This window comes from Trematomus bernacchii, unplaced genomic scaffold (assembly GCF_902827165.1).
Source record: "Trematomus bernacchii unplaced genomic scaffold, fTreBer1.1, whole genome shotgun sequence".
Classification (NCBI taxonomy): Eukaryota; Metazoa; Chordata; class Actinopteri; order Perciformes; family Nototheniidae; genus Trematomus; species Trematomus bernacchii.
The window spans coordinates 503,431-526,793 of NW_022987409.1; the positions used below are offsets into that span (position 1 = coordinate 503,431).

At 41.3% G+C, this 23,363-nt stretch overlaps 1 protein-coding gene across 1 annotated transcript; it reads left to right on the forward strand.

Moving 5' to 3' along the window:
- Window positions 1–8,053: 8,053 nt before the first annotated feature.
- LOC117487462 (neuronal acetylcholine receptor subunit beta-2-like) lies at window positions 8,054–23,161 on the forward strand. The gene is made up of 6 exons (XM_034136088.1): window positions 8,054–8,436; window positions 16,760–16,905; window positions 17,053–17,097; window positions 17,497–17,606; window positions 20,008–20,983; window positions 21,628–23,161. The coding sequence occupies exons 1-6, from the start codon at window positions 8,385–8,387 to the stop codon at window positions 21,769–21,771; spliced, it is 1,473 nt and encodes a 490-aa protein (XP_033991979.1). The 5' UTR covers window positions 8,054–8,384; the 3' UTR covers window positions 21,772–23,161.
- The last annotated feature ends 202 nt before the right edge of the window (window positions 23,162–23,363 follow it).

Consider the following 23,363-nt stretch of genomic DNA (forward strand, 5'->3'; position numbering starts at 1 on the left):
CTGAGTCATGGTGACATAACACTTAATGGAGTGCTCTCAGTCACACACACAATCACACACACTGCTGTCTGTTCACTGACTTGTGTCTGATTTGTTGGCCAAAAAAGAACTAATTTGCCCTCGGTTGCAGTCTCCTTTGAGGGTTGGAGCTCAATCTCTGTCGAATTACATTACATTACATGTTACTTGTTAGACGCTTTTATCCAAAGCGACTTACATACTCAATACTGTGGGCAATCCCCACAGGAGCAATTTGGGGTGAAGTGTCTTGCCCAGGGACATGACGACATGCTGACTGCAGTGGGGTTTGAACCTGTACTCCCCTGATCCGAACACCAATGCAATAGTCCACTGCGCCACAGCCGCCCGAATGCTTCTGTTTTTTCCTCTACTGTACAATGTTTGTCAGTCGTTCCTTGGTATGGAAAAAAGTTGTAGTTTAACCATATTCTTAGATACAAAGTAGTCGAAGTGCATTTATATTTCGACTGTCATTATTATTATTTATTCATTTATTATTGTATTTTATAAAAAAGCTTCTTACAACTGTACTAAAGGGGCAACAGTCGGCTGATACTGTAAATATGAGATCGGTTATCATTCCCAGTATCATAAAACCCCAAAGCGAAGCACCATAAGTCTCCCTGATGCTTTGGGCTGCAGCAACCTTTTCATGCTCCAGATCTTACCTATCCCATAGGGCTCATGTGTTCAACAACACATTGTATGTTCTGCCCCAGATAAGTACTTCACATCTTGTTCTTTACGCTGCGATGCAAGCTTAGTCCACCCTATAGGGACTGTGGGGTAACAGAAGGTTTGAATTAGGCCATGTCTTTGTTTGTTTTTCATTCCCCTTCTGTTCAATCAATGAGAGAAGACTGGCTAGTGATATAGTGCAATGTATAACTTAATCCAAACTGTTGACACAGTGGATTGAAGTGAGCTCTGTTGAGTGTGGCAGCCAATTCAATTACTTTATTCTGCAGAAGCAAACACAAGAACATTTGAACTTGACAAAACAACTTGCCTCCAGGTCGATTAACTATCTGTTTTGGAGCATTTCGTGGTATAAAATCCTCTTCAGTAGTGAATGGCTTTGCCAATTAATTATTAATGACACTAGTCAGATTTTCATTCAAATGCAGGGAGAGTTTTAACCACATTTTGATAAAAACTATTTTCTCAAGACAAAAATAATTTCTTAACATGAATGCCAATAAACTCTTTATTAAGTTCACATTCAGACTGTTTAAAATGTGTTATACTAACGTCAAGGATCTCTTTCCTGTTGTAACAGCTGTTGCTCATTTACAATCCAAGCATTGCAAATGAGAGGTGAAATGTTGCTTGAAGCTATTTCTATACTGTCATCTTCTATTTAAGCAAATTATTAACGTGTGAATAACAAACCTACCAGTGAAGACAGATCCAGCTTCACCTTGGTTCCATCTGTTGAAAGTGAGAGGGACGAAAGTCATTCCAGGAGAAACGCTATAGTATAAACCATTTTATTATTCATGAGTGTTCATGTTCATGGGAGTGCACCTCGAAATATAAAATGTAAAGCCAGACCTGCCTTTCAAGCCAACTACAAGTGCATATAGACAGATAGACACAAATGTGTGTGAGTGGAAATAGTGTTTTCAAGCTTTTGTGCATTAATCTTCTTCCATACCATATTTCATCTGTCAAATGAAATACAGACTTACTCAGTTTATGAATTTGTTTTGCAACCTTTTCACCGATCACTGAACACAAAACACTGACCTGCATAAGGGCTGAATAACATTATAGTAATCAATTAAAGCATGGAAACTGAATATGATATCAAAAGAGTTCAATTGTTCGGATGTCAGTGTCAGATATTTGCTGGTTTCATGGGCACGCTGTCAGTCAGCGTTCTCTGATATTTACGGGGTCCTATTAATGTTCCACTGGCCACCGCTTATTTTCTAAGTAACAGTGATGTACACACAAGATTTGCCCCTTTCATTTAAAATGTAAAGTCACAAAAGTTGTGTTTTTCTTTCTCAACAGTCTTATTTGTGGTTTATAATTGCTGATTATTTGAGAACTCTTTTAAATGTCAGTGTGTAAATTGCACTTCTGTGTCCTTTACAGGTAACTTTCAGAGTTGAGGAGAACACAGGTGAATGAAAGGAGTTATGTGTGAAGGGAATCACATTGTTATACACATCACTCAAAACCTGTAAGTGACTTATTTTCTAAAATCGCCAGCTGGAATCGTAGCTTTAAATTAGTCTTTTTGTAAATATTTGCAGTTTAATGTTTTTTATAAAATCCATTAAATAACATTGTCTTTATTAATTTCAACGTTCACCGCCAACTATTTCCCCCTAAAGTCTCCTCCTCCTCCTCCTCCTCCTCCTCATCTTCCTCTCTGAACAGGAAACGTGACTGTGTCACAGCAACATGCTGGATTGTGTAACGCTGTCATATTTCCTCAACAGAACATGTGTGTTGGGTCCCGGCTGTCAGCTTGCTGTTGCCTCAGGATTATGAGCTGAATCTTCTTGGCCTGCAGCTAAGATGACGTGACCAAGGCTTTATGTGGAGAGGGGCTAACATAAAGACAGCACAGCCATGCATGTACACACCGCCCTGCACACACGTTCATGTGAAATCCTGAACATTAGAACATACTTGAGTTTGCTCACTTCCTCGACTTCCAGAAATGATTTAGAGGGCAAACTTGGGGCTTCCACAAAAACCCACCTTCCTTCCAATGTTACAGAAAACCAAATCAGCCAGGATGTAGCAGAGCAGCAGGGAGACATGCTCTGAGGCTGTGGGCTCCGACAGAACATTTAATTGAGTTCAGCCTTTGATAAGAATCCTGCCATTTCCCTAACATTTCCATCCCACCCACTGGGAGCCCATCAGGGTTTATATCCCTGTTTGGTTCAAGAGAGAGGAGAGGAGAGCGATAGGGTATGAGGAGGACTCAAGCAGCAAGAGCAAAAGCAGAAAGAGAAGAACTGGGAGCAGATAAGAGAAGGTGAAAAAAGGAGCACATGAATGGAAAAAAAGAACTTAAAGGTCACCTGTATTTTACACATCAACATGTGTCCCCTATGTGTAAAGAGATTCTGAAAGTTTCAGGACTAAAGATTCGCTCACTTTTTTGATCCATTTAAATAAAAACCTGTCTGAAAATGAGCTGATCAGAAATTGGCCACTTTATGATGTCATAACGATTTTTTTGGGTTGTGTAACCATTAGCCAATCACCAACCAAGGTAACCCCCCCCCCCCCCACTTTATCACCTGAATCTCCTCCTAGAGCACCATTGTGTTCTTCTTAACCAAATATCTCTCATGCCCCTTTCACACCAACGCGGTTCCCGTTCTAGCTCCGTGCTAGAGCTTTTCTGGTTCGGAACCGGTTTTTCTTTTCAGCCCCCGTTTTGTTCACACCGCCCAGAGCCCGGCTGGTGCTGCCGCTGCTGCGTCATGACGTCACCGTTTACGTCGCTGATTTTCTCCCCAATGGCGCTCACTACAACAACAATGGGGGACTGCGTCGGGTCGATGATCGTGTTGCTTTTAATCATACGAAGCCAGATTAAATTAAATAACTACTTCTCCAACCTTATACTTTTCTCCAGAGTGCCGTGGTTCATTGTTTATTAATGTGTTTCAGCGGCATTTACCGACCGCTGCAGTGCTGCTCTTCCACCTGAGTTTATTCTCCCGTTAGCTCCGGGTTAGCTCACACGGCAGCGGCCGCTCTAAAGTATTCACTGTCTGACTGTCACACAAGCAGCTGATACATATCCCCAATTCCCCTTAAGTGAATGTGTGTCCGTCTGAACTGACGCTGTTTGGCATCACAACGCTGTTATGAAAGTTTCTCTGGTATAAAATGGGTGATGTTAGCATAGCAACCGAAGCTAAACTGACTATCTTGACTACGTATTTTTTATTATGATTCTACTTGTGATAGTCGGACATGATAACCTGTGCAGCCCATGTATTGATTCCATCCGATAGCTGCTATAATACCAAACAAAATGTCTGCCTGCTCTCCACAATGATCAATAACAGCAAACGGATGGTACAAATAAACAGAATCACACGAAGCCTGGTTACTGGTTAGTGTTGCCTGACTTTATAAAGTGTTTTTTTTTTTATAGGTGTGGTTGCGTTCTAGTCACTTTGCTCAGCGCTACTGCTTGTTACAACTTGTATTTGCTGTACTGGCCTTTAACTGTTAGCTCAGGTTAATCTCGCCCCCCTCCGACGCAAGCGTGACGTATGCGGTTCTTGCTTCTAGACGGACAATTCTTTGGTGCTTGAAACGAACCGGATTCCGGAGCTTAGAGGCTGCTCCGCTGCGGTGTGAACAGGACAAAACGGTGCTTTTCAGGCTCTAGCTCCAAACCAGCCCTGGAGCCCTGGGCGTGGGGAGTGGCTCCTTAATTTCATCTAAAGTAAAAGACAGAGAATCAGCACTTTTGGAACAGGGCTGAAACAGAGGGGTTTATGGGATGCTGCAATGGGTGTTCTGTTTGGTATTTGGAGCCAAACACTTCAGAGACATGTTTTGTATAAAACTGAGACCGATATTGATGAAAAAGAGTATAATAGGGGACCTTTTAAGGGGAGTTAGATTACAAATAAAGGAGACAAAGACTGAAGGCACCGATAAAGAAAGAATCCGAAATAGATAGAGGATGAGATGCGTTCATCACTGCACATCCGGGACTTCCCATCAGGGTGTTGTCATTGCTCCAACAGAGCACGGCAGACAATGACCAGCTGTGACAGGCTACTAGTCTGGAATTGAGAAAGCCAAATCTCATACCGTCAGCCTGAGACACAAATGTCCCCCAATGATATGAATTTATGAACACAATAATGCCGACCTGGAATCGTCCACTTCATTGGGGCGCAATGTCTGTGACTGCTGCCTGGAGGCAAACAAACACAATGTTAGATGGGCGGGAGGCTGGTGAGGAGGCTCTTTGGAGAGGAGGAAAGAAAACAATGTTAACCCACTGAAATGATATGCAATGAGATGCTGCAGCTGTTGGGACACATATGCAGATGTTGTGAGTTTGTTGTGATGCAGAGTGTGTGGAGGAGGAGAAGTCTGATGTGTGTGTTTGTGTGTGGGAGTGTGTTACACACACATAAGGAGCTGTGTACAATATGAGGTTGATTAGATTGAGCTCTGGCTTTGGTTGGTTTCAGACTAATATGATGCAGAAAGTGAATTCATGAATGATTATTGAAATGAAACACTGAACTAACAGTATGCATTTCACGAGGAACAAATGTGACCAAATTACAAAAAACATCTCATGTTTTTATGGTCTATGCGTGTTTTTAAAGTTTGGCTCAAGGATTTAATTGTGGTTTATCTACAAATAGATTTGAATATCTTATCTTTCATAGGGAACCTGTATCTGAGTGTGATCTACTGTATGTGTAGAGGATTGGTAAGGATAGCAGATATCATTATTATGTACAGATTTTATTGGATTTTACACAAATGCCCTACACACTCACAGGTGTTTCCCCTTACTTTGATTTAGTCTGAGGTCTTTAAAACATTGTCTCGTTTGATGCATGGTAAAGGTGAACAATATTTCCTTTATTATGACTTGAGGGTTTACATCACGAGACAATTCAATATGTGTGTGTCATCGCAGAGGTCATTGTGCGACGGTTTATGATATTGTACACCAACAATGTAGTGTTATATACATTACATTTGGACTTGACTGACATAGGGCATGTGTTGTTGACTCGCCCATATTATTAAAAGAGAGAAATGTAAAGCCCTTCTATGAGACCATGTTTATGTATGTGTCTTTTGGTGTGTTTGCGGGTGTTCATAAAATCATGTTGCTAATCATACAGCTATCAGTTACAAACACAGGAACAAAGTGTTCATAGATGTTATCCTTTGAATGTGTGTATGTGTGTTTGCCTGCTCTTCAGATCTCCAGCAGACCCCACAGCGAGCTCTAAGTAGCTTTGATTACATTTGGACTCCCTCTGCTCCTCTCCATTGCTTTTAGGATGCAGAGATAATGGTCATTAGCGGAGACTTTGGGAGGCGGATGTTCGCATGTTGCGAAAGTGTGGCTTTAATGGGAAGTGATGGGAGGGTAATACAATTTGGTCGCATTTGGAGCTGTGACCAGAGGCTAATTTTAAAGAGCATGTGTGTGCCTGAATGGATGAACCGTGACATGCCTCTGTTGAAGGGAAGTGAGGCAAACGTTCAGGAAAAGTTAGACATCACGTTCCTGCGTCTTCTCTTAATTGCACTTTTGAAAAGTCACATATTACGCAATGTGTGTGTGTGTGTGTGTGTGTGTGCGATTGTTTAGAAGTCGGTTAGTCTATTTATTTTTCCAACTCTCAGTAACAATGCCTGTGTGAGGTTTAAATGACTCATTTCGGAGGAGTTATGGAAATACCCGTACATACTTTTGGGAATAAGATAAGCTATCCATCTCCTCATAAGTCTTGGTAACGCAGTGAAAGCATTATTATTTTTTTAGTAATGATCTTTTCCTCCTCAGTCTCTTCATCCTTTTTTCCACATGTATTATGTATTATCTACTTTCCCAAAAAAGGACCACAGTCTCACGAAATGTTTGAAGTCAATTTTTCAAATCATTGATGGGCAACCTCATGTTATTTCAGCTTTGTGCTTAATTCCTCTTTGCTTCCTCCTCCTTTTGGAGCCCATCTAAGGCCATGTCTCCCTCCTTCCCTCTCTCTTCTGCTCACAGCACCACACACACACGCACACACGCACGCACGCACGCACGCACGCACGCACACACACACACACACACACACACACACACACACACACACACACACACACACACACACACACACACACACACACACACACACACACACACACACACACACACCACACACACACACACACACACACACACACACACACACACACTAATGAATGAGACCAATGATCCAACAGCTGAGGCTGATCCCTCCTTTTTATGGGTGTGCAATAAAAAGTCATGCCTGTCATGGCTCCCCTACCTCCCACCTGTCACGGCTCATATGGAGAGAAAAGGAAAACTGATATTGGTCTGCGTCAGAAGTGCAGATTTCCAAGCATTTATTGTCTTTCTCCATTTATTGTTTTTACCCTGCCTTCTTTTGTGTTCTGATGAATTTAAACAATATATATCTGTTGTGCAATGACTAGTGGAGATTGCAGCTATCAGCTTTTGGTATCCTCTTGATTACAAGACTGTTTCTGTCTTTGCTGCTGCAGTGTCAAGACAATGATTTTCACCAGCTCCATGGTTGTCCTCTAGCTAACCCTGACCTTTGACCTCGATGATGGTGGTTAGGAAACACAGTGGACCAATGCCCCACGAGGATCAATGAAACATCACCTTCGCTGATTTTTTCTATTTCATACAGCAGCTGCTAACACCTTAAGGTCTTCATATAAAACGCCATGACCTCCACACTCCCTCCTGCAGCCTCGGTGAAGGAACAAACAACTAAATGCTTAATGCAGATAAAACCTTGGTGGCAGCCTGTTTGGAAAAAGACTTCAGTCCCTGGGTTTGATTCTTTTATTTTCTCATAAGTTAATGTGCATAATTTAAAGAGATCAATGTTTTCTTGCCATGGCCCAACCCCCAAAACACTGATTTGGTTTCCTGTTGCTGCTCCCTTCTGAGCTTCTTAAAAGTGTGTTTTAATTAACTCAAATTTCATTTTTTCACCTGATTGTTGAAGATAAGGTTAGTTTCATCGGCTTCTGAGAATAAATGTTTTCCCTAGGGGGTTTTTCTCACTGTAATTGCTTCCTGTTTGTTATCATGTCACACTGTGTCGATCAAGGGGGCTGGGAGTGAAACTGACGCCCGTTGGGGGAGCGCACAGGGCGGGCAGGGCGAAGTGAGGACCCGGGTGCTTAAATCTTTTATCTCAAGAATGGCCGGTTCGGCGATAACAGGATTGGCGTATCCCCACTAGCTCCTGACCCATATTCCCAAAAGAAAACGTTGTTTACAGAAGAATTAACGGAGACTGTGCTCTCTACAGCCGCTTTCCACTGCGCGCAATCTCAGCTCCAGCAGCAGCGGAGGAGTCGGTGCGATCTGGCAGAAAGCATCCAGCCTCCTCCTCTCTGAACGCAGTCAGTGCTGCTCTCATGCCTCCGAGACCCAGCCACCCGCCGTCATTAGCGGAAGCCTTTGCAATGAAACAGCTATAATCCAGCCTGCCTGTTCTACTTTGTCCCACTCTTGACTCAATTCATAACGGGGGAAGAAAAAGAAGAGAAACACGAGACGCACTCTTCAATCTGTAAGTTTTCGCGTGTGTCGCACTGGAGGGGAGGAAGCGATGGCAGCCCCGGTGAAAGCAGCTTTGGCTCTTCTGGTTCTCACCGTGGCAAGTAAGTAATCCTTTTAAATCCTCCTACAACGGGACGGGACAGGGGGGCTTCTCTGCGTATGGGACTTTAATCATCACGGTCTTGTCCATTAGAAAATAGCACACTCTCTGGGCTCTCAGCATGCCAATGAATATGATAGGTCTGGGAAGTGTTATGAATATCATGAATTTGAAGGTAATACCATGTGCTTATTGACAGAAACACCAACACTCCGCTCATTTGAGGTAAATCGTAATGCTCAGAAGTGAGTTCTTCAGTTTTGGGGAGATGTTAAAGCCACATTTTTACTTAACAGAAGCACGTGATACCGGAAAGCAGGCCGGTGGGGAAAATAGTTGCATTTCCTTGCCTGAGACCGTTAAGCACGTGATGTTACAGAAAGCCTCAATTAACTAACTTGCCCATCCTTTAAACAACAAACCCACGGAGTCATAATGTTATTGCTTTTTACGCACATGGTTTTGATGTAGGTGACTGGTGCATTGCTTTTGTACACATTCCCTCTTTCAATCTCGGATGATTTGGCTCTGACTGCGAACACTTGATGACATCTCGTGATGATATTTTGTGTCCACCACGTGCGTTAATGGCCTGCAGTGTGTGCCAAGGTGATGTGATGATAATAACAGGGACATAATGAAGAGGCTCTGTACAGAGAACGTCAACGCGTATATCCGATTATGTACCGTACACGTCTTTTCACTTCTGTTTCTTTAAATTGAGGAGCTGTCCACGGTCCTAAATCAGGCCCTGAAGGGGAATCCCATTCAGGAGCTGTCCAGGGTGATGAAATGGGATCTCAATAAATGTGTCAGTGCATGATCTGCTGCATCGCTCAACAAGGCAGAGCCCCAGGCCAGCACCCATTGTGTAGGTGGGTAGGTGGACCACAATGCAATACACAGGACTTGTTTTTATTGTAATAAAGGCATATTGTTTGCAATGTTGTGAGACATATAAAGTAGTATAGGGGAATAGCCAAAGTTAGATGCATTCTAATAAATACTTGATGGTTAAAAGCAATGGGGGGTGGGGGGATGCAGCAGTCAGGCAGTGTTTACTTGTTACTTGTTGTCCATTTTAGAATTTTGCTTCAGAATGTTAAGCACTTTATGTGCATCTAAATCTTGCATCTATAATCTCACTCAACATCATCATGAGTAAGCCTAAGTAAATCTCTCATTTGTAATACTTTCTTTTCCCCCCTTCTGCCCTCCTTTAAAACAGATCCAACACGGTCTCTGTTTTATGACTTTACCACCATCACCTGTTTACAGCTGAGGCACTGCATGACTCTGACTCTCTCACTCCTGTAAAACGTCTCCCTGGCTGCTACAGTAAGGACGACTCAATCCAGGCAGCAACTTTATTGAGATGTATTTACCTTTCAGTCTCATTCTGTCACACTGCGCCACTCTGCCACATTTATTTCTTCATTTTATCTTGTGTTTTTCTCCTCCTTTGCTGTAACTTATCCGACGTATTGAGTTCCTCATTACACACTCCTCTGTCTCTCCAAGTATCAGCTACTTGATGTTGGTGATGTGCCAATGTGTGCTATACACTTACACCTGATTAGATGTTTTTACTCATTAAAAGCATGAAAAATGCGTAGCAGTGGAAAAGGGGGAATCACACGCTGTATGTGACAACTCTGACTCTCTGTGGATGATGCTTTACATGTGGGCGGGCAAACATATGCAGCTCTACGTTTCGCCCTGGGGTTACTTCCAGGAAGGTTGTTTCTCACAACTTAAAAGCTGCTTTCTCATAACTGGAAATGTGTGTCCTGTCAAGTGGGCTCGGCATCAATGAGTCAACACTTCATAGTAAACTGTTAGTCATTACTTTGGCACATTTGTTTGGATGTTGCTCTTTGAATGAGAGAAGTACGTCAGATAAGGTGAGATGTATACAGTTTTTAAGCCAGGGAGCGGCATTCAATTTATTTAGAAGAAATATCAGCAGCAATGCATGTAAGGGTAAGACTGAGGGGGCACAGAAGAAAGCCGCTTTTTAGACTATTGTCTCTCCTCTAGACAAATAATAAGAATTCATTTATTTGTTTAACATCTTTCATACAAGACATGGAAAACAGAGTGCTACTCAAAACAAAACAGACATGAACTGAACATAAAAACAGGGATGGAATACCGTCATAAATGTATAATAACAATCGAAAACATAGTAAAAACAAGAAGAAAAAAACATTTACAAATGTATGCATAAGATGGAAAATGAAACAAACTAAATGAAAACAATAATGATAAAAATCAGTATCCATATTTGAGGCATGTTCATATCAATCAATACACACTGTCTCATCCAAAGGTTCTCTTCTACTTTGTTCTTATCCCTTTTTCCACATCAGTGGTGAAGGTTTTAATTTTTAAAAAGAAAGAATAAAAGCGCAAGATGGATCGGTTGGGACAGATAAAGACTATCAAAGTGCATTTTATTCTATCCTCACCCATTAAAGATACATCCACTGTCTGTGATGATAGAATGTTTGATGGGAAACAACCAACCGAAATCTCAGGTCAAGTCTCTCTGGCAGTAGACACACTGTGAGCTGTGTGAAGTGTCAGAAGCTGATCAGTTTGCAGCAGATTCCTATGAGTGGCCTGTGGCTTTCTCTTACAACACGCCTGATATGGGCAGTGAACTGAGCAAAGCCAAAGACAGCTGAATTCAATTGTTTTGGCCTCAGTCAGACCGCCGCTGATAGCAAGGCATTTCATAATTTACAACCCTAAAAGAGAACCTGCAGGACGGAGAGTTTGGATGCTTTCCTCTCTGTACACTGGACTGATGACACAGCCCGTCTATCCACCTGCGTTACAAACACAGCAGAGACACGGCAGTTTGTCCAGATGTTTGTGTTGTGGCCACATGCTGCGGTGGAGACGATACGTTAAGTTGAACTGGTTTAGAAAGAGTATGAGAATACTCTTTGATTGTGGTTGAGTGTCTGCTTGTGAGATGATGGCATTTTTATTTTAGAGCCAATGAATTATTGAAGTGTGGAGAGTGCAGCGAGGTGCACAGGAGTGTGTGTGTGTGTGAGTGTGTGCATACACGTGTGATGGGACCTGCTGGTAGGCTCCCTAATGCCCCGTCTCTACTTACATCCACATCTCATTTGAACCCCAACATCTTTTTTAGCCTTTACTGTCAGACCCCTTACATCACTCTATACAGCCCATGCTGCGCTGCCTCCTCAGTCCTCTCCACTGGTGCCATCAAGTCATTTATCTCTCACAGTTTAGTAGCTTCTTGTGCCGGGTTTAGCTTTATGCCAACCTCTTTCACTTTTTAAGGCAATACGACATTTGTATTCCTCTCTGGCAGAAATCAACGCGCAGCCAGAGCAAAGCAAAGGCTGAAGCCTCTTCAGTAAAGATCAGTTGGCGGGTCATAATGGTTTTAATAATGGTTTGATAAGTTGGAGTTTTTCGCAATATATGTGACTTATTTTGTTTTAAACTAAACCAAGCATCCAACAGTGTCTGCTGTGTGATCATGTTAAAGGACTACTCCAATGATATACTATTTCACATTTGTAAAGCAAGGTGATAATAAATCAATGGTGAATGTGGCGCAGGGGGTAAACTACGTGGGTAACAATCAGAGGATCACCAATTTGATCGTAGCCCCAATTGTAGCCCCTGCAGTCAACATGTGAAAGGGCCCTTGGGCAAGATACTGTATCCCAAATGACTCCCATATGCATGTTATTCTAAGTTGCTTTGGATAAAAGCATTAGCTAATGTCATGTGAACTGATGCAGCATCCAAAATGTCCTTATTTAAAGTCCCTATGGGTCAGAAACAGTGGATCCTACATTTTGCATGACGCAGATAATATCATAATTTCTTTTTTGAATCTCTGCCCGGTCGTTGCCTGTGCCTTTCAAACTCCATTAGCCCGATGCTAATGCGGACTCTCTGCAAGCCATCAATGTCATAGGGGTTTCTTTTTGTGAGTTCAGACACAGAATACTTTTTGCTGCCAGTCTGAAATGAACTTCATCTGAGCGTCTCAGATGAAAAGTCTGATTATTCAAAACTTAAAAAGGAGGCATGATGTGAGTTTATTTTCCACGTTTGTTTTTTGTTTCCTTAACCAGCGCAATTAATGATTGTAATTGAATAACTAATTAGGTTCCTGGCAATTCGGTAAACTGTGTGGCTAACTATTTGCTTGTCACTGCTCGGTGGATTTAGCAGCTATTGCTTTTTATTGAGGCTTTAATCGTATGAACCAAAGCACAATGACAAATAATGCTGAAACAATGAGCTGGACTAACAGGATTTATAGAGTGTGACCTCAAATCCCAGTCAACCAAAATCACACTAGTTGCAATACAAGAAATCGGTGTGCCATTGTGCAGCAGTTTGCACCCTCGTTGCATATAAACAATGATTTGTTGCCAGGCTGTCATCCCCTTAAATGACTCAGTGATTTCCCATGAATCCCCACCATAATACGGCATGATCCTATTTCCTTTTATCAGATGATTATACTAATCTGGGAATTGTTTTGTCCCCCACTCTGTGCAGTTGTTTGTTGTTTATTGTGTGTGTCTTTTGTCCTCTTCTCCCCTCATGTGTCGTCGCCTCTTCTCTCTGGCTAATCCTGACAGACAGAGCTCTGGGTTTCAGAGCTCTCTTAAGACATATACCCTTGAGGTTTATTATCATGGTTGCTCATATGTCGGACACTCCTCTTATCTCCTCTTCAGATAGAAGCCTGCAGGAGCTTAATGTGGACTGACCGAGTGGAGAATATCTCTCTCTTTCCTGCACCTGCCTTTAAAGCTCAGCGCCTCAAGATTTATATGACAGAAAAACATGGCAGTTGGCAGTGTTGCTTAAAACAAAGCAACAATGCTAAGTGCCAACATAATAAATATTCATATTTCTCCAAAGCTGCCAACTGCACAGTTTTGAGATACTCAGGTATATTGTTTACGTCAGTTCAGAAGTGTTTGCATATGAAAGATTGACTATAACACAATATCTTATACAGCTATACCGCCATACAACTGTATAGCTGTCACATGCTAGGCTGGTTCAGTGTCAAACTCTACAGCATAGACTATTTGAAGCATTCAGTTGATATTTCTTTTGGTTCAAGGGGATTTTGCCCTGACCAGACAAAGGCTGACCACAATTGTGTCTGTGCTCGTTGTTCTCAGGACAGATGTCCCTTCGAGTAGGCTACATAATAGATGACTGACAGTTCTAATCTTTCACTGCGACATCAAAACGAGCTCTTCTCAGACACCTGCGTGGACACTTGCTGACTCATCTGTCTTCTGAATCTTAAATGGTTGCTTCCAGATGTAGGTCTCCATAGAGTCCTGCTGTGTGAGGCTTAGTTCTCTAGCAAATAGATATCCTGGTTAAACCACTCACACAATAATTGCCAGCAAAAAAGCAAATTATTTGTATTTTTCATTCTTGAAATGTTGTTCTTGATCGCTCTTTGTGAGGTTCCTTCCAGTTGTCCTTGTTAAATGATTTGTTGGTGGATTTTTGCCTTATTAGGCTCTAAGGGTCTAAGGACAGAGGTTGGCTGTACATCTTGTTAGGAGGCAGACAGAAAGAAAAAGTAAAAAAACAGGAGGCAAAGGTAGAGCAATATCCCAAAACAACAAATGCCAAAGTACAAGAACAAGGAGCGACGAGACTGAATAAACTGTTGCTTGAAGACAGCCCAGACAACAGGTGAAATAATGACTAGTAGACAGTGGAAGAATATGAATTCACTGCGTCAGTGACACATATTATTACTACAGTGCTTAGCTAAATGTAAAGGTCAGGAGAAAAGTCTCTGTATGTATGGAGATTAGTTCAACCCTAACCCTAACCTTTTCTGGTTTACTTGTGATGTATTCATATTCCCAAGACACTAAGATTCATCTCAATTATCATACCATACTGCCATATGCAGAGTATAGTCCTTTTATGTAATCCACCTCCCACTATTTTCTTTCTTGTCACCCTCTAATTTATATTGTCCCGTTAGCAGGAAAGCCGTAGCCAACAGTCATTTCAGGATAAGTGCACTCATGGAGCACAAACAAGGCGGTCACAAAAGCCTCCCAGAGAAAATGGGACATGGGACATAAAAACTGATCAAAGAAAACAGGAAAGAACAGAAACAAGACAACACACAAGAGAAAAGTATTTTAAATGAAAGCAGGTGTGACAGAGAGTGCTTTTTGGGGTTGTACCTGAGCACAAAGAAAGCAAGTTTAGTGTTTCAACTTTCATCAGAGGGACAGCAGAAAAGGAGATATGGTGGAAATTAGGGCTGTGCGATTATGGCAAAAATCATAATCACGATTATTTTGGTCAATAATTGATATCACGATTATTAAAAACGATTATCCATTTACTTTGAAAACATCCATTTATTGAAAAATAAATTTGAACAGTATGTTTTTAACAGTTGATTACCCTGAACTTTAAGTATAATTCAACTGAAAAACCAAAAAAAAAAAAAAAAATAATAATTCATTTTTTTTTTTTTTAAATAAAAATAATAATCGTTTTATTTCGATTACGTTGTTTTGGTAATCGTTGCAAGCCAAAATCGTAATCGAGATTAAAATACGATTAATTGCACAGCCCTAGTGGAAATCAGAGTCGCTCAGTTCCAATGTAACATTTCCAAAGCAAGGGGACTTTGATATTTTCACAAGTTTAAATAAAAAGTCTGGCAACGTTCGTGTTTGAAACCAGCCACCATCACTGAAGCTCTGTGACCCAATCAGACATCTAGCTTTGTTGATTAACTGAGTGAATGTGAGTGTGTGTGTGTGGGGGGGGGGGGGGGGGGGGGGGTTCAAATATGAGTCATTACTGTTGTAAATTGTAAAATGTAGATTAAGTGTGTTGCTAACATCACATTGTTTTCACTAGGTACACTATTGCATCCTGTGATCTCACAAACATATCCAAGTATCACTTACAGTTACGCTTAAAGACACAGACACACACACAATGACTTGTGTCATTTAAGAACTTTTTTTGTGCTCAAAACAAGCATAATTCTATGGGATCAACAAAAAGAGCCGCTAAACTCTTCCCCAAACTCCTATTTGTTTATCTCCCAAATGTGCTTTAGACGCGCCCTGTATGGCATTGTGCAAATGATTGTAACATCCCAGCTACTTTAACCTGTTCCCTCCATCAACATCACACCTCTCTCCGATATTATTCATCCCAGCAGGCTGTAGAGCTGGAAAGATGAACTAAAGGTTGCATCAACTTCAAGGTTTTACTAACTTGACTTCTACACTCGTCTGTAAAATCAAACTGAGCCCATCCCTGAGACACCCCCCCCCCCCCCTGCACTTGGCCCCAGGTGTCTGGTCACCATAACTGATGGTTCAGGACATGCACATTGTTCAATGTGGGGCAACATCAACTAACCGTGTTATCCAGATATGAGTGCATCATCTCCATACTCACTCCACTGAGATGATGAAATTAGAGAAGGCATTGCAGGCAGTTGTGCACAGCTGTAGTTTTACATTTTTGGCAAGGTGTCCAACAGATTGAGATTACATAACAACTCCATTGTTTGAGCTAGAGGTGGTCAAACAGTGGAGAACCAACAGCGTGAATGTTTTTATTCTAATATGCAGGCTCTCGTGGTACATGTGTTAGACCAATGGATTAGTTAACCTGTTAAGCCCCGAGCCTGTTTTTCAGGTTTCAGGCTCGAAAATGACATGCCCAAAACAAATGACTACAACTTCACTTCTAAAAGGGTTATATGAATAATTTATTTTATCTAAGCAAGGTTACATCTGTGAGTTGGATGTAGAAGTGTCAGAATCAATATAGATGTTTCTCAGTCAGAGTAAATTCAGATGGAACATAGCAAAAAAAGGTAAATTCTTACCTCCGCCTAAAGAAAAAACATTACTTATAGTGAAAACCACCCTTGAATGATGGGATGGTAGACTAAAAGCTTTAGGAATCCAAACTATAACATATAATAAGTACACTGTATCAAGATTGAGGCAAAACAAGTTAAATTTGACCTTTTTAAAGAGGTTTAGCAAAAAAAAGTTGCAGGCGGAATAAGCTTTCGGCACATTTGGGTACATCTGGTTCCATCAGTGCCATTTGACCTTTTTCAGGTACCAGACTATAAAAATGATATGATATTATTATTATTTTTTAATTTGTGAAAAAAAAAAGACCCGCCGACGGGGGCTTTTGGGCTTAACAGGTTAACAGTCACTCATCATCATCATTTAAGTTTCTCATTTCTGTGTGTGTGTGTGTGTGTGTGTGTGCAGCTGCCTTGTGTGCGGAGGTGGAGGAGCGTCTGGTGAGTCACCTGTTGTCAGCAGATCGCTACAACAAGCTGATCAGACCAGCTGTCAACAACAGCCAGCAGGTCACCATCTACATCCAGGTGTCTCTGGCCCAGCTGATCAATGTGGTGAGGAAACACACACTCAATGCAAATCCACAAATGCTGTTATCATACAGGCATATCCTGCTACTGTAATTTAGGATTATTCAAGGGCGCACATGGTGGAGATTATTGCACTAAAATGAGTTCACCCTCTTCCTGTCTGTGTTTCAGAACGAGAGGGAGCAGATCATGACCACCAACTGTTGGCTCACTCAGGTCTGTGTCTTTGTGTGCTTGTTTGTATCCAGATGTTTACAATTAAATAAGAAAATCCTTAATTAGTCCCACAGCTGGGAAGATGGCTGTGTTATAGCAAAGGAGATAGTGAAACAACAAGAGGCATCAGTTTAAAAAATGTCATTTCATAAATAAGTAAAGGTGGAAAGCTAAATATAACATACACATACTGAACGGTTGAATTCACAAAAAGCTTTTTCTTTTGCCAGATAATGGCTGACTGAACCACTATGTTGATTGTATTGTGCCACAGGGAAATGTTCATGTTTGCTTCTGGTTGCAAATGTATTTACGTGTGTGATTTTTGATAAATGTCTGTCTGTTTGTGTGTGTGTGTGTGACTTTGGAATGAATCCTATTTCTTCTCTTTTTCATCAGGTGTGGAATGACTACAGATTAATGTGGGACCCTGAAGAGTACCAGGGAATCAAGAAAATCCGACTCCCGTCACAACACATCTGGCTGCCAGACATCGTCCTCTACAACAAGTAAGTCGGATTTGTGAGACGCAGAATAAGTGTGTTTGTGTGTGTGTGTGTGTGTGTGTGTGCGTGTGTGTGTGTGTGTGTTTGAATAAGTGATTACAAGAGGAACAACTATTCAAAAGCCCCATCTTCCTAAAATGTTTTCTCATCCTCTTATTCCTTCTATCCTCTTATTGCACTTTCACTTTTCAACTCTTTTAGGGTAATGAATGCAACCAAAATGTTCTGTTAACACTGTCTAGACTGTATGATGCAGACAGTCTCATGATGATGAGTGCTCTTTTTGGGGATGAGAGATTACAGGTTTTAAAAAGAGGGAGAGGGACATAGTCAAGTTATAAAACCTGCAGTTTAGACTTTCATCCCCATCTGCATGCAGTCACACCTTTGATGACTGAAGCCCACGTCAAGTGATTACATTTACAGTTCAGAAAATTGCACACACCTTGCAGCAACCAAGCAAAAATCCAAATATGGTTCAGATTCATTTCACAATTTACATTTGATCAGCACAATATATCATTAACAATAAACTGCTTATAGAAACCAATGCACTATAATGTCCTTAATACACATTTCTCTGCACATCCCTTTACATTATTATGTGTTTTGCAGATTAAGCAGGAATGCACAAAACATCAAATCATCTTGCAGCTGTAAGAAATCGCCGCAAGGAAAAATCAATACATGAGAACGCTGCGTTAAATTCACCCAAGTGCAGCTGGCAGACACAAAGGCATCCCCCTATCACCATAGAGGTCGACACGAGGGTCTATTTTCCATCTGATAGTTTACTGTGTTACATTACCATTTAAAAAATAAATAAAATATAGTTAGGAGTCTTTGCTCTTGTGTCTAATCACATTAATGTAACAAATTAACTTTTACATTTGAGTTTTACTTTGGCATTGATGAATTTATTCGGGTCATATATGGCTAATATGTTAACTTTAGATTTTTTTTAATACTTTTGCCCTTTAAATTAAGCTTCCATACAAAATCGCATTTTCAATTATTTTGTGAGGAAAACATATTTTCTACAACATTAAGTTTAGTTTTACTGTACAGTATAACAAATATGTTTTTTAACAAAGTCTGCTTGGTAGATGAATCAAACACACTGACTTTACTGACTTTTACCCAGGAGGCGCTTGTGGTCCGTGTGAAACCAACAAGTTTGATTAATGAGTTAAACTCCTTGGCTCTAATAAGGTCACAGACGTACTTATTGTAAGCTCAACAAGCTTTACACCGTTAACGACAGGTTTAAAATCACGTCCGTAATCTGGGAGAAAATAAGATTCGCTCTTTACATAATGAGAATGTATTTGAGTCTTACCTGAATGTTATTTTTGATGACAAAAGGTTGCTAGAACATATAAACACAGCTGTGTGGACGTGTAGCTTTTGGTCAGCAGAGTTACCCTACAGTTTATACAGAAGTGGTAATCATTACACTTTTATGAAGCAGATTGCAGGTCAGCTAAAGACCACATAAAGAGCATTAAGAGGCAGAATGATAGCAGAGGATCAACACTACTTTAAAGCATCAGGTCCAGGTCTCTGGCCAAGTTTGGGGGACACTGGGTTGCAGGAAGCAGGTGGAGCCTCTGCATTTGTAATTAGTCTGCATATTCACAGAAGGGCCGAAAGCATTAGAGACCGAGTGTGATGGCTGGATTCCTGACCTGCTTTATAATTGATTGGCCACTTATCTATAATGCATCAACTTGAGCCTTGAACAAAGACAGTCATAGGAGGTTTGAGGTGGGGGGCAGTTGTTGTAATGTTGCTGGGATGTCTCCCACTTTGAGTTCCTCCTTTGAGATGATCGTCACCCATCCTTTAAGGGTTAACTGTTGCACGTGTCACCTCGGCAGCGCTCGATGACAGTTATTAAATCATTTTGTCATCGCGCCACCAGCCAGCACAGCAAATCATTTTACTCATCACTTGACTCTTGATGATATTGCTGTAAAACTTCTGTTTCTGTCAAAATGTACACAGGTGCCCTGATACAGTGGGGCCATCCCAAGATTGCACACATGAAAGCATTGATTTAAACAATGACAAACATATAGTTGTTATCATTTAAGAGGTGTATGTGTTAAAGTCACACTAGCTGATCAGCTGCTCCATCACAGCCTCCTCTTGTTAAGCTAACCTGTTGGTATTATTCATTTAACCAAAACTGAATATATGTCTTGAGCTGGATTTGTTCAGTGTGTGCTGAAAGAAGTAATCTAGCAGCTCTACTCGGACTTCTCCACCTTGTTCCTAAACCTTCCATAAACTTGTTAAGATGTGTTTGTGTTTCAATGTGTGAGACATTCTTTACATTTGAGTGCCTTGACTTCATCTTTCTCCTTTATTTTGCTTACCTCCCACACGTTCCTCCTCTCAGTGCTGATGGGACCTATGAAGTCTCCTTCTACTCCAATGCCGTGGTCTCCAACAACGGCGAAGTGGCCTGGCTCCCGCCAGCTATCTACAAGTCAGCCTGCAAAATTGAAGTCCGTGATTTCCCTTTCGACCAACAGAACTGCACCCTCAAGTTTCGCTCCTGGACCTACGACCACACTGAGATAGACCTCATCCTCCTCAGTGATTTCGCCTCACGTGACGACTTCAAACCCAGCGGTGAGTGGGATATTGTTTCACTGCCTGGCCGCAAGAACGAAGACCCGAACGACATCAGGTACCTGGACATCACCTATGACTTTATTATCAAAAGAAAGCCTCTCTTCTACACCATCAACCTGATCATTCCCTGCATCCTGATCACGTCTCTGGCGATCCTGGTGTTCTACCTCCCGTCAGACTGTGGTGAGAAGATGACGCTCACTATCTCCGTCCTCCTGGCACTCACTGTGTTTCTACTCCTTATCTCCAAAATTGTGCCACCCACGTCTTTGGCAGTGCCTCTGATCGGAAAGTACCTGATGTTTTCTATGGTACTGGTCACCTTCTCCATCGTCACCAGCGTTTGCGTGCTCAACGTGCACCATCGGTCCCCCAGTACGCACACCATGCCTCCGTGGGTGAAGCGTATCTTCCTGTACCGGCTCCCCTCTTACCTGTTCATGCGGAGACCTGGCAGCTCCAACATCCGTGAGAAGTTCAGGAGAAAACACCAACAGAGATTGTACTCTGACCAGAAGGTGTGTGATGGAGGCCATGCAGGAATGGCAGATTCCTCCTCATCCTTCTTCGTCAACGAGGAGTCGGCCAAACGCTACGGCTGGAGAATCAGCGACATGTCAGACAACACAGAGTTCAGGAAGAGGATGACGCTCAAGAGCAACATTGACGTGGAAGATGCAGTAGATGGAGTACGCTACATCGCTGACAAGATGAGGAGAGAGGATGATGATGAAGGGGTAGGTTTATCTGCATTTGCATTTATGTCAGAACTTAAAATATGTGCAACATGCTTTGAAGGCCTTTCCTTCACCTGCTTGTTGTTGGTCTGGTCTGCAAATATTGATTTCCAAGGTTTCATGTTTTTTGTACCACTTATGCTACGTGATGGGTTACTTTATGTAATCTACGTCATATGTGGTATGGAAATAATTATGTTGGCGTGTTTGCCTTTCTTTCAATTGCTCAATTAAAGACTGTTATTGTGCATTACTGTAGGAATAACACATGTTGTACATTGTTGTACATTGGTAGTGATTTCTTTGCACTTCATGTGATTAAACGGCACATGTATTACATTATTGCGCATGAGAGAAAAATAGCCACAACATTGGTAAATACCCAATCCGCTCTGGTATACAATGCTTGCCCTCAGAGCAAATCCATCAACAGCTTTGATTCAGTTATTTGTGACTTGATTAGTGTGCCCTTCATATTATGTCAAAGCAACTTTACTGTTGTGTCAGCCAAAAATAATTAGATATGATATTAGAAATGAGCAGCACCAGAGACAAAACATATTATTCAAAATAAACAATTCACAGTTCACCTAAGTTCAGGGCATTAATCTATAGCAGCATTCAAAATCTTTCTCTCTCCACAGATCATTGAAGACTGGAAGTACGTGGCCATGGTGATCGACCGCCTCTTCCTGTGGATCTTCGTGTTTGTGTGTGTGGTCGGGACGCTGGGTCTCTTCATGCAGCCTCTGTTCCAGAACTACTACACTCCCCTTGTTGATGAGTAGGACAATACATGAAAGCTGAAACGTCATTATGAACTAACTTCACCCCTCGCCCCTCTGAACAGAGCTCTGAGAACATTTTAAAACATAAACCTGTCCGTCTTGCACCACACGCTCACTGGAAAAATGATAATGATGCACTTTAGACCTCTTCCACCACCTTCTCCCCTCCTTACTTCCACTCTGATATCCTCCATGTGTCCTGCCATCCTCTGCTCCACTCTGCTAGGCAAAGGCAAACAGTACATTTATAACCAGTTACAAGATTGACTTACTTGTGGACCACCTTAGTTGTTTTTCATGATATCATAATAAAAAACGGCCAAAACTATAAAAACAAGAACCAGGTTATAATTATTGTTTAATTCAAACATAAAATAAAGCAGTCTTTCATCATGATGCTCTTCCTTGGGGATCGATACAGGTCCAATGATTGAAATATAGCAGCATGGATACATAAAAGTGTGCTGACCTACATTACAGTTCAAAAAGGTTTACTGGGCAACAGCAACTCAGGACTGTTTCCATTTAAAACAGATTTTGTTTAGCTATGTCTCTCTGTTTAAATATCACAAACCATGCCATTATGGGGGCCTGAATGCATTCAAAAAAGTTCAGTTCAGTTTTTTTTCTCTCAAAGACAGACGAAGATCACCTCTCATGGAGCTTTTGCCAATAGCACACATACTATTTCTAACGTTTGCCTTTAAAATCGGAGCGAGACGGCACACAAACTGTTGGACTACTCAAATAACAATAACAATGGATGTGTGGGCGACGTGTTTTTACCCTCACACAAACCTCACTGTGTGACTGATCCGATGTAAGCTGCTGCTGTCATGTTTAAAAGCAGCTTTGTTTTAAATAAAGGAGGGACGTTACAATAACAAGCAACACTTTAAACCAATGACCATTAGGCTGTTGATACTCACCATGCTCCTTTTTGAAGGTACATTACTCTCGTTTTATCAAAGTTGTTCTTGTCAGAATCCATAATCAAGGAAACCAGCAGCAATAACATTGTACAGTATTTTATACAGCTTGCTTTATCCTTCATCATATTGTAAGCCCTCGCAGTCTGCTCTCAGAGACATTACTTGAATATGTATTCAGTGATTATTTCCAAGAGGTATTATATAACTAGTCACCGTCTTAATGCACTCGTCTGTCACTGCTACCAATGTTGGCCGAGGAAACGTGTACTGTACTGATCCAGCTGTGTTGAATTCTTCCAACTTGGATTTTTGATGGAATGAAACATACTTATTTATTTTATTCCCATAGGTCCAGTCATGTTGTTGAGTTTTGTATGTGCAGACAATACATGTTGAGATTTACAGGAAGGGACTGTGATGACTTAATAACTGGATCAATAAAGCGAAATGACAGCAACAAGCAAACCTGATGAATCATATGAACTTTAATTGGTTATTCTATCCTGCAATCTTTCATTCAGAATTATAAACATGTCTGAGTTTCTTTATTACATTTAAGTCGTTCCTCCTTCCATCTCTCCTCTAGCTTCACTTAACAGTTCATTTGAGAATCAGCATGTTTAGGACAAGACAAAGTAAAGGCTTAAATATCCCCCAGGC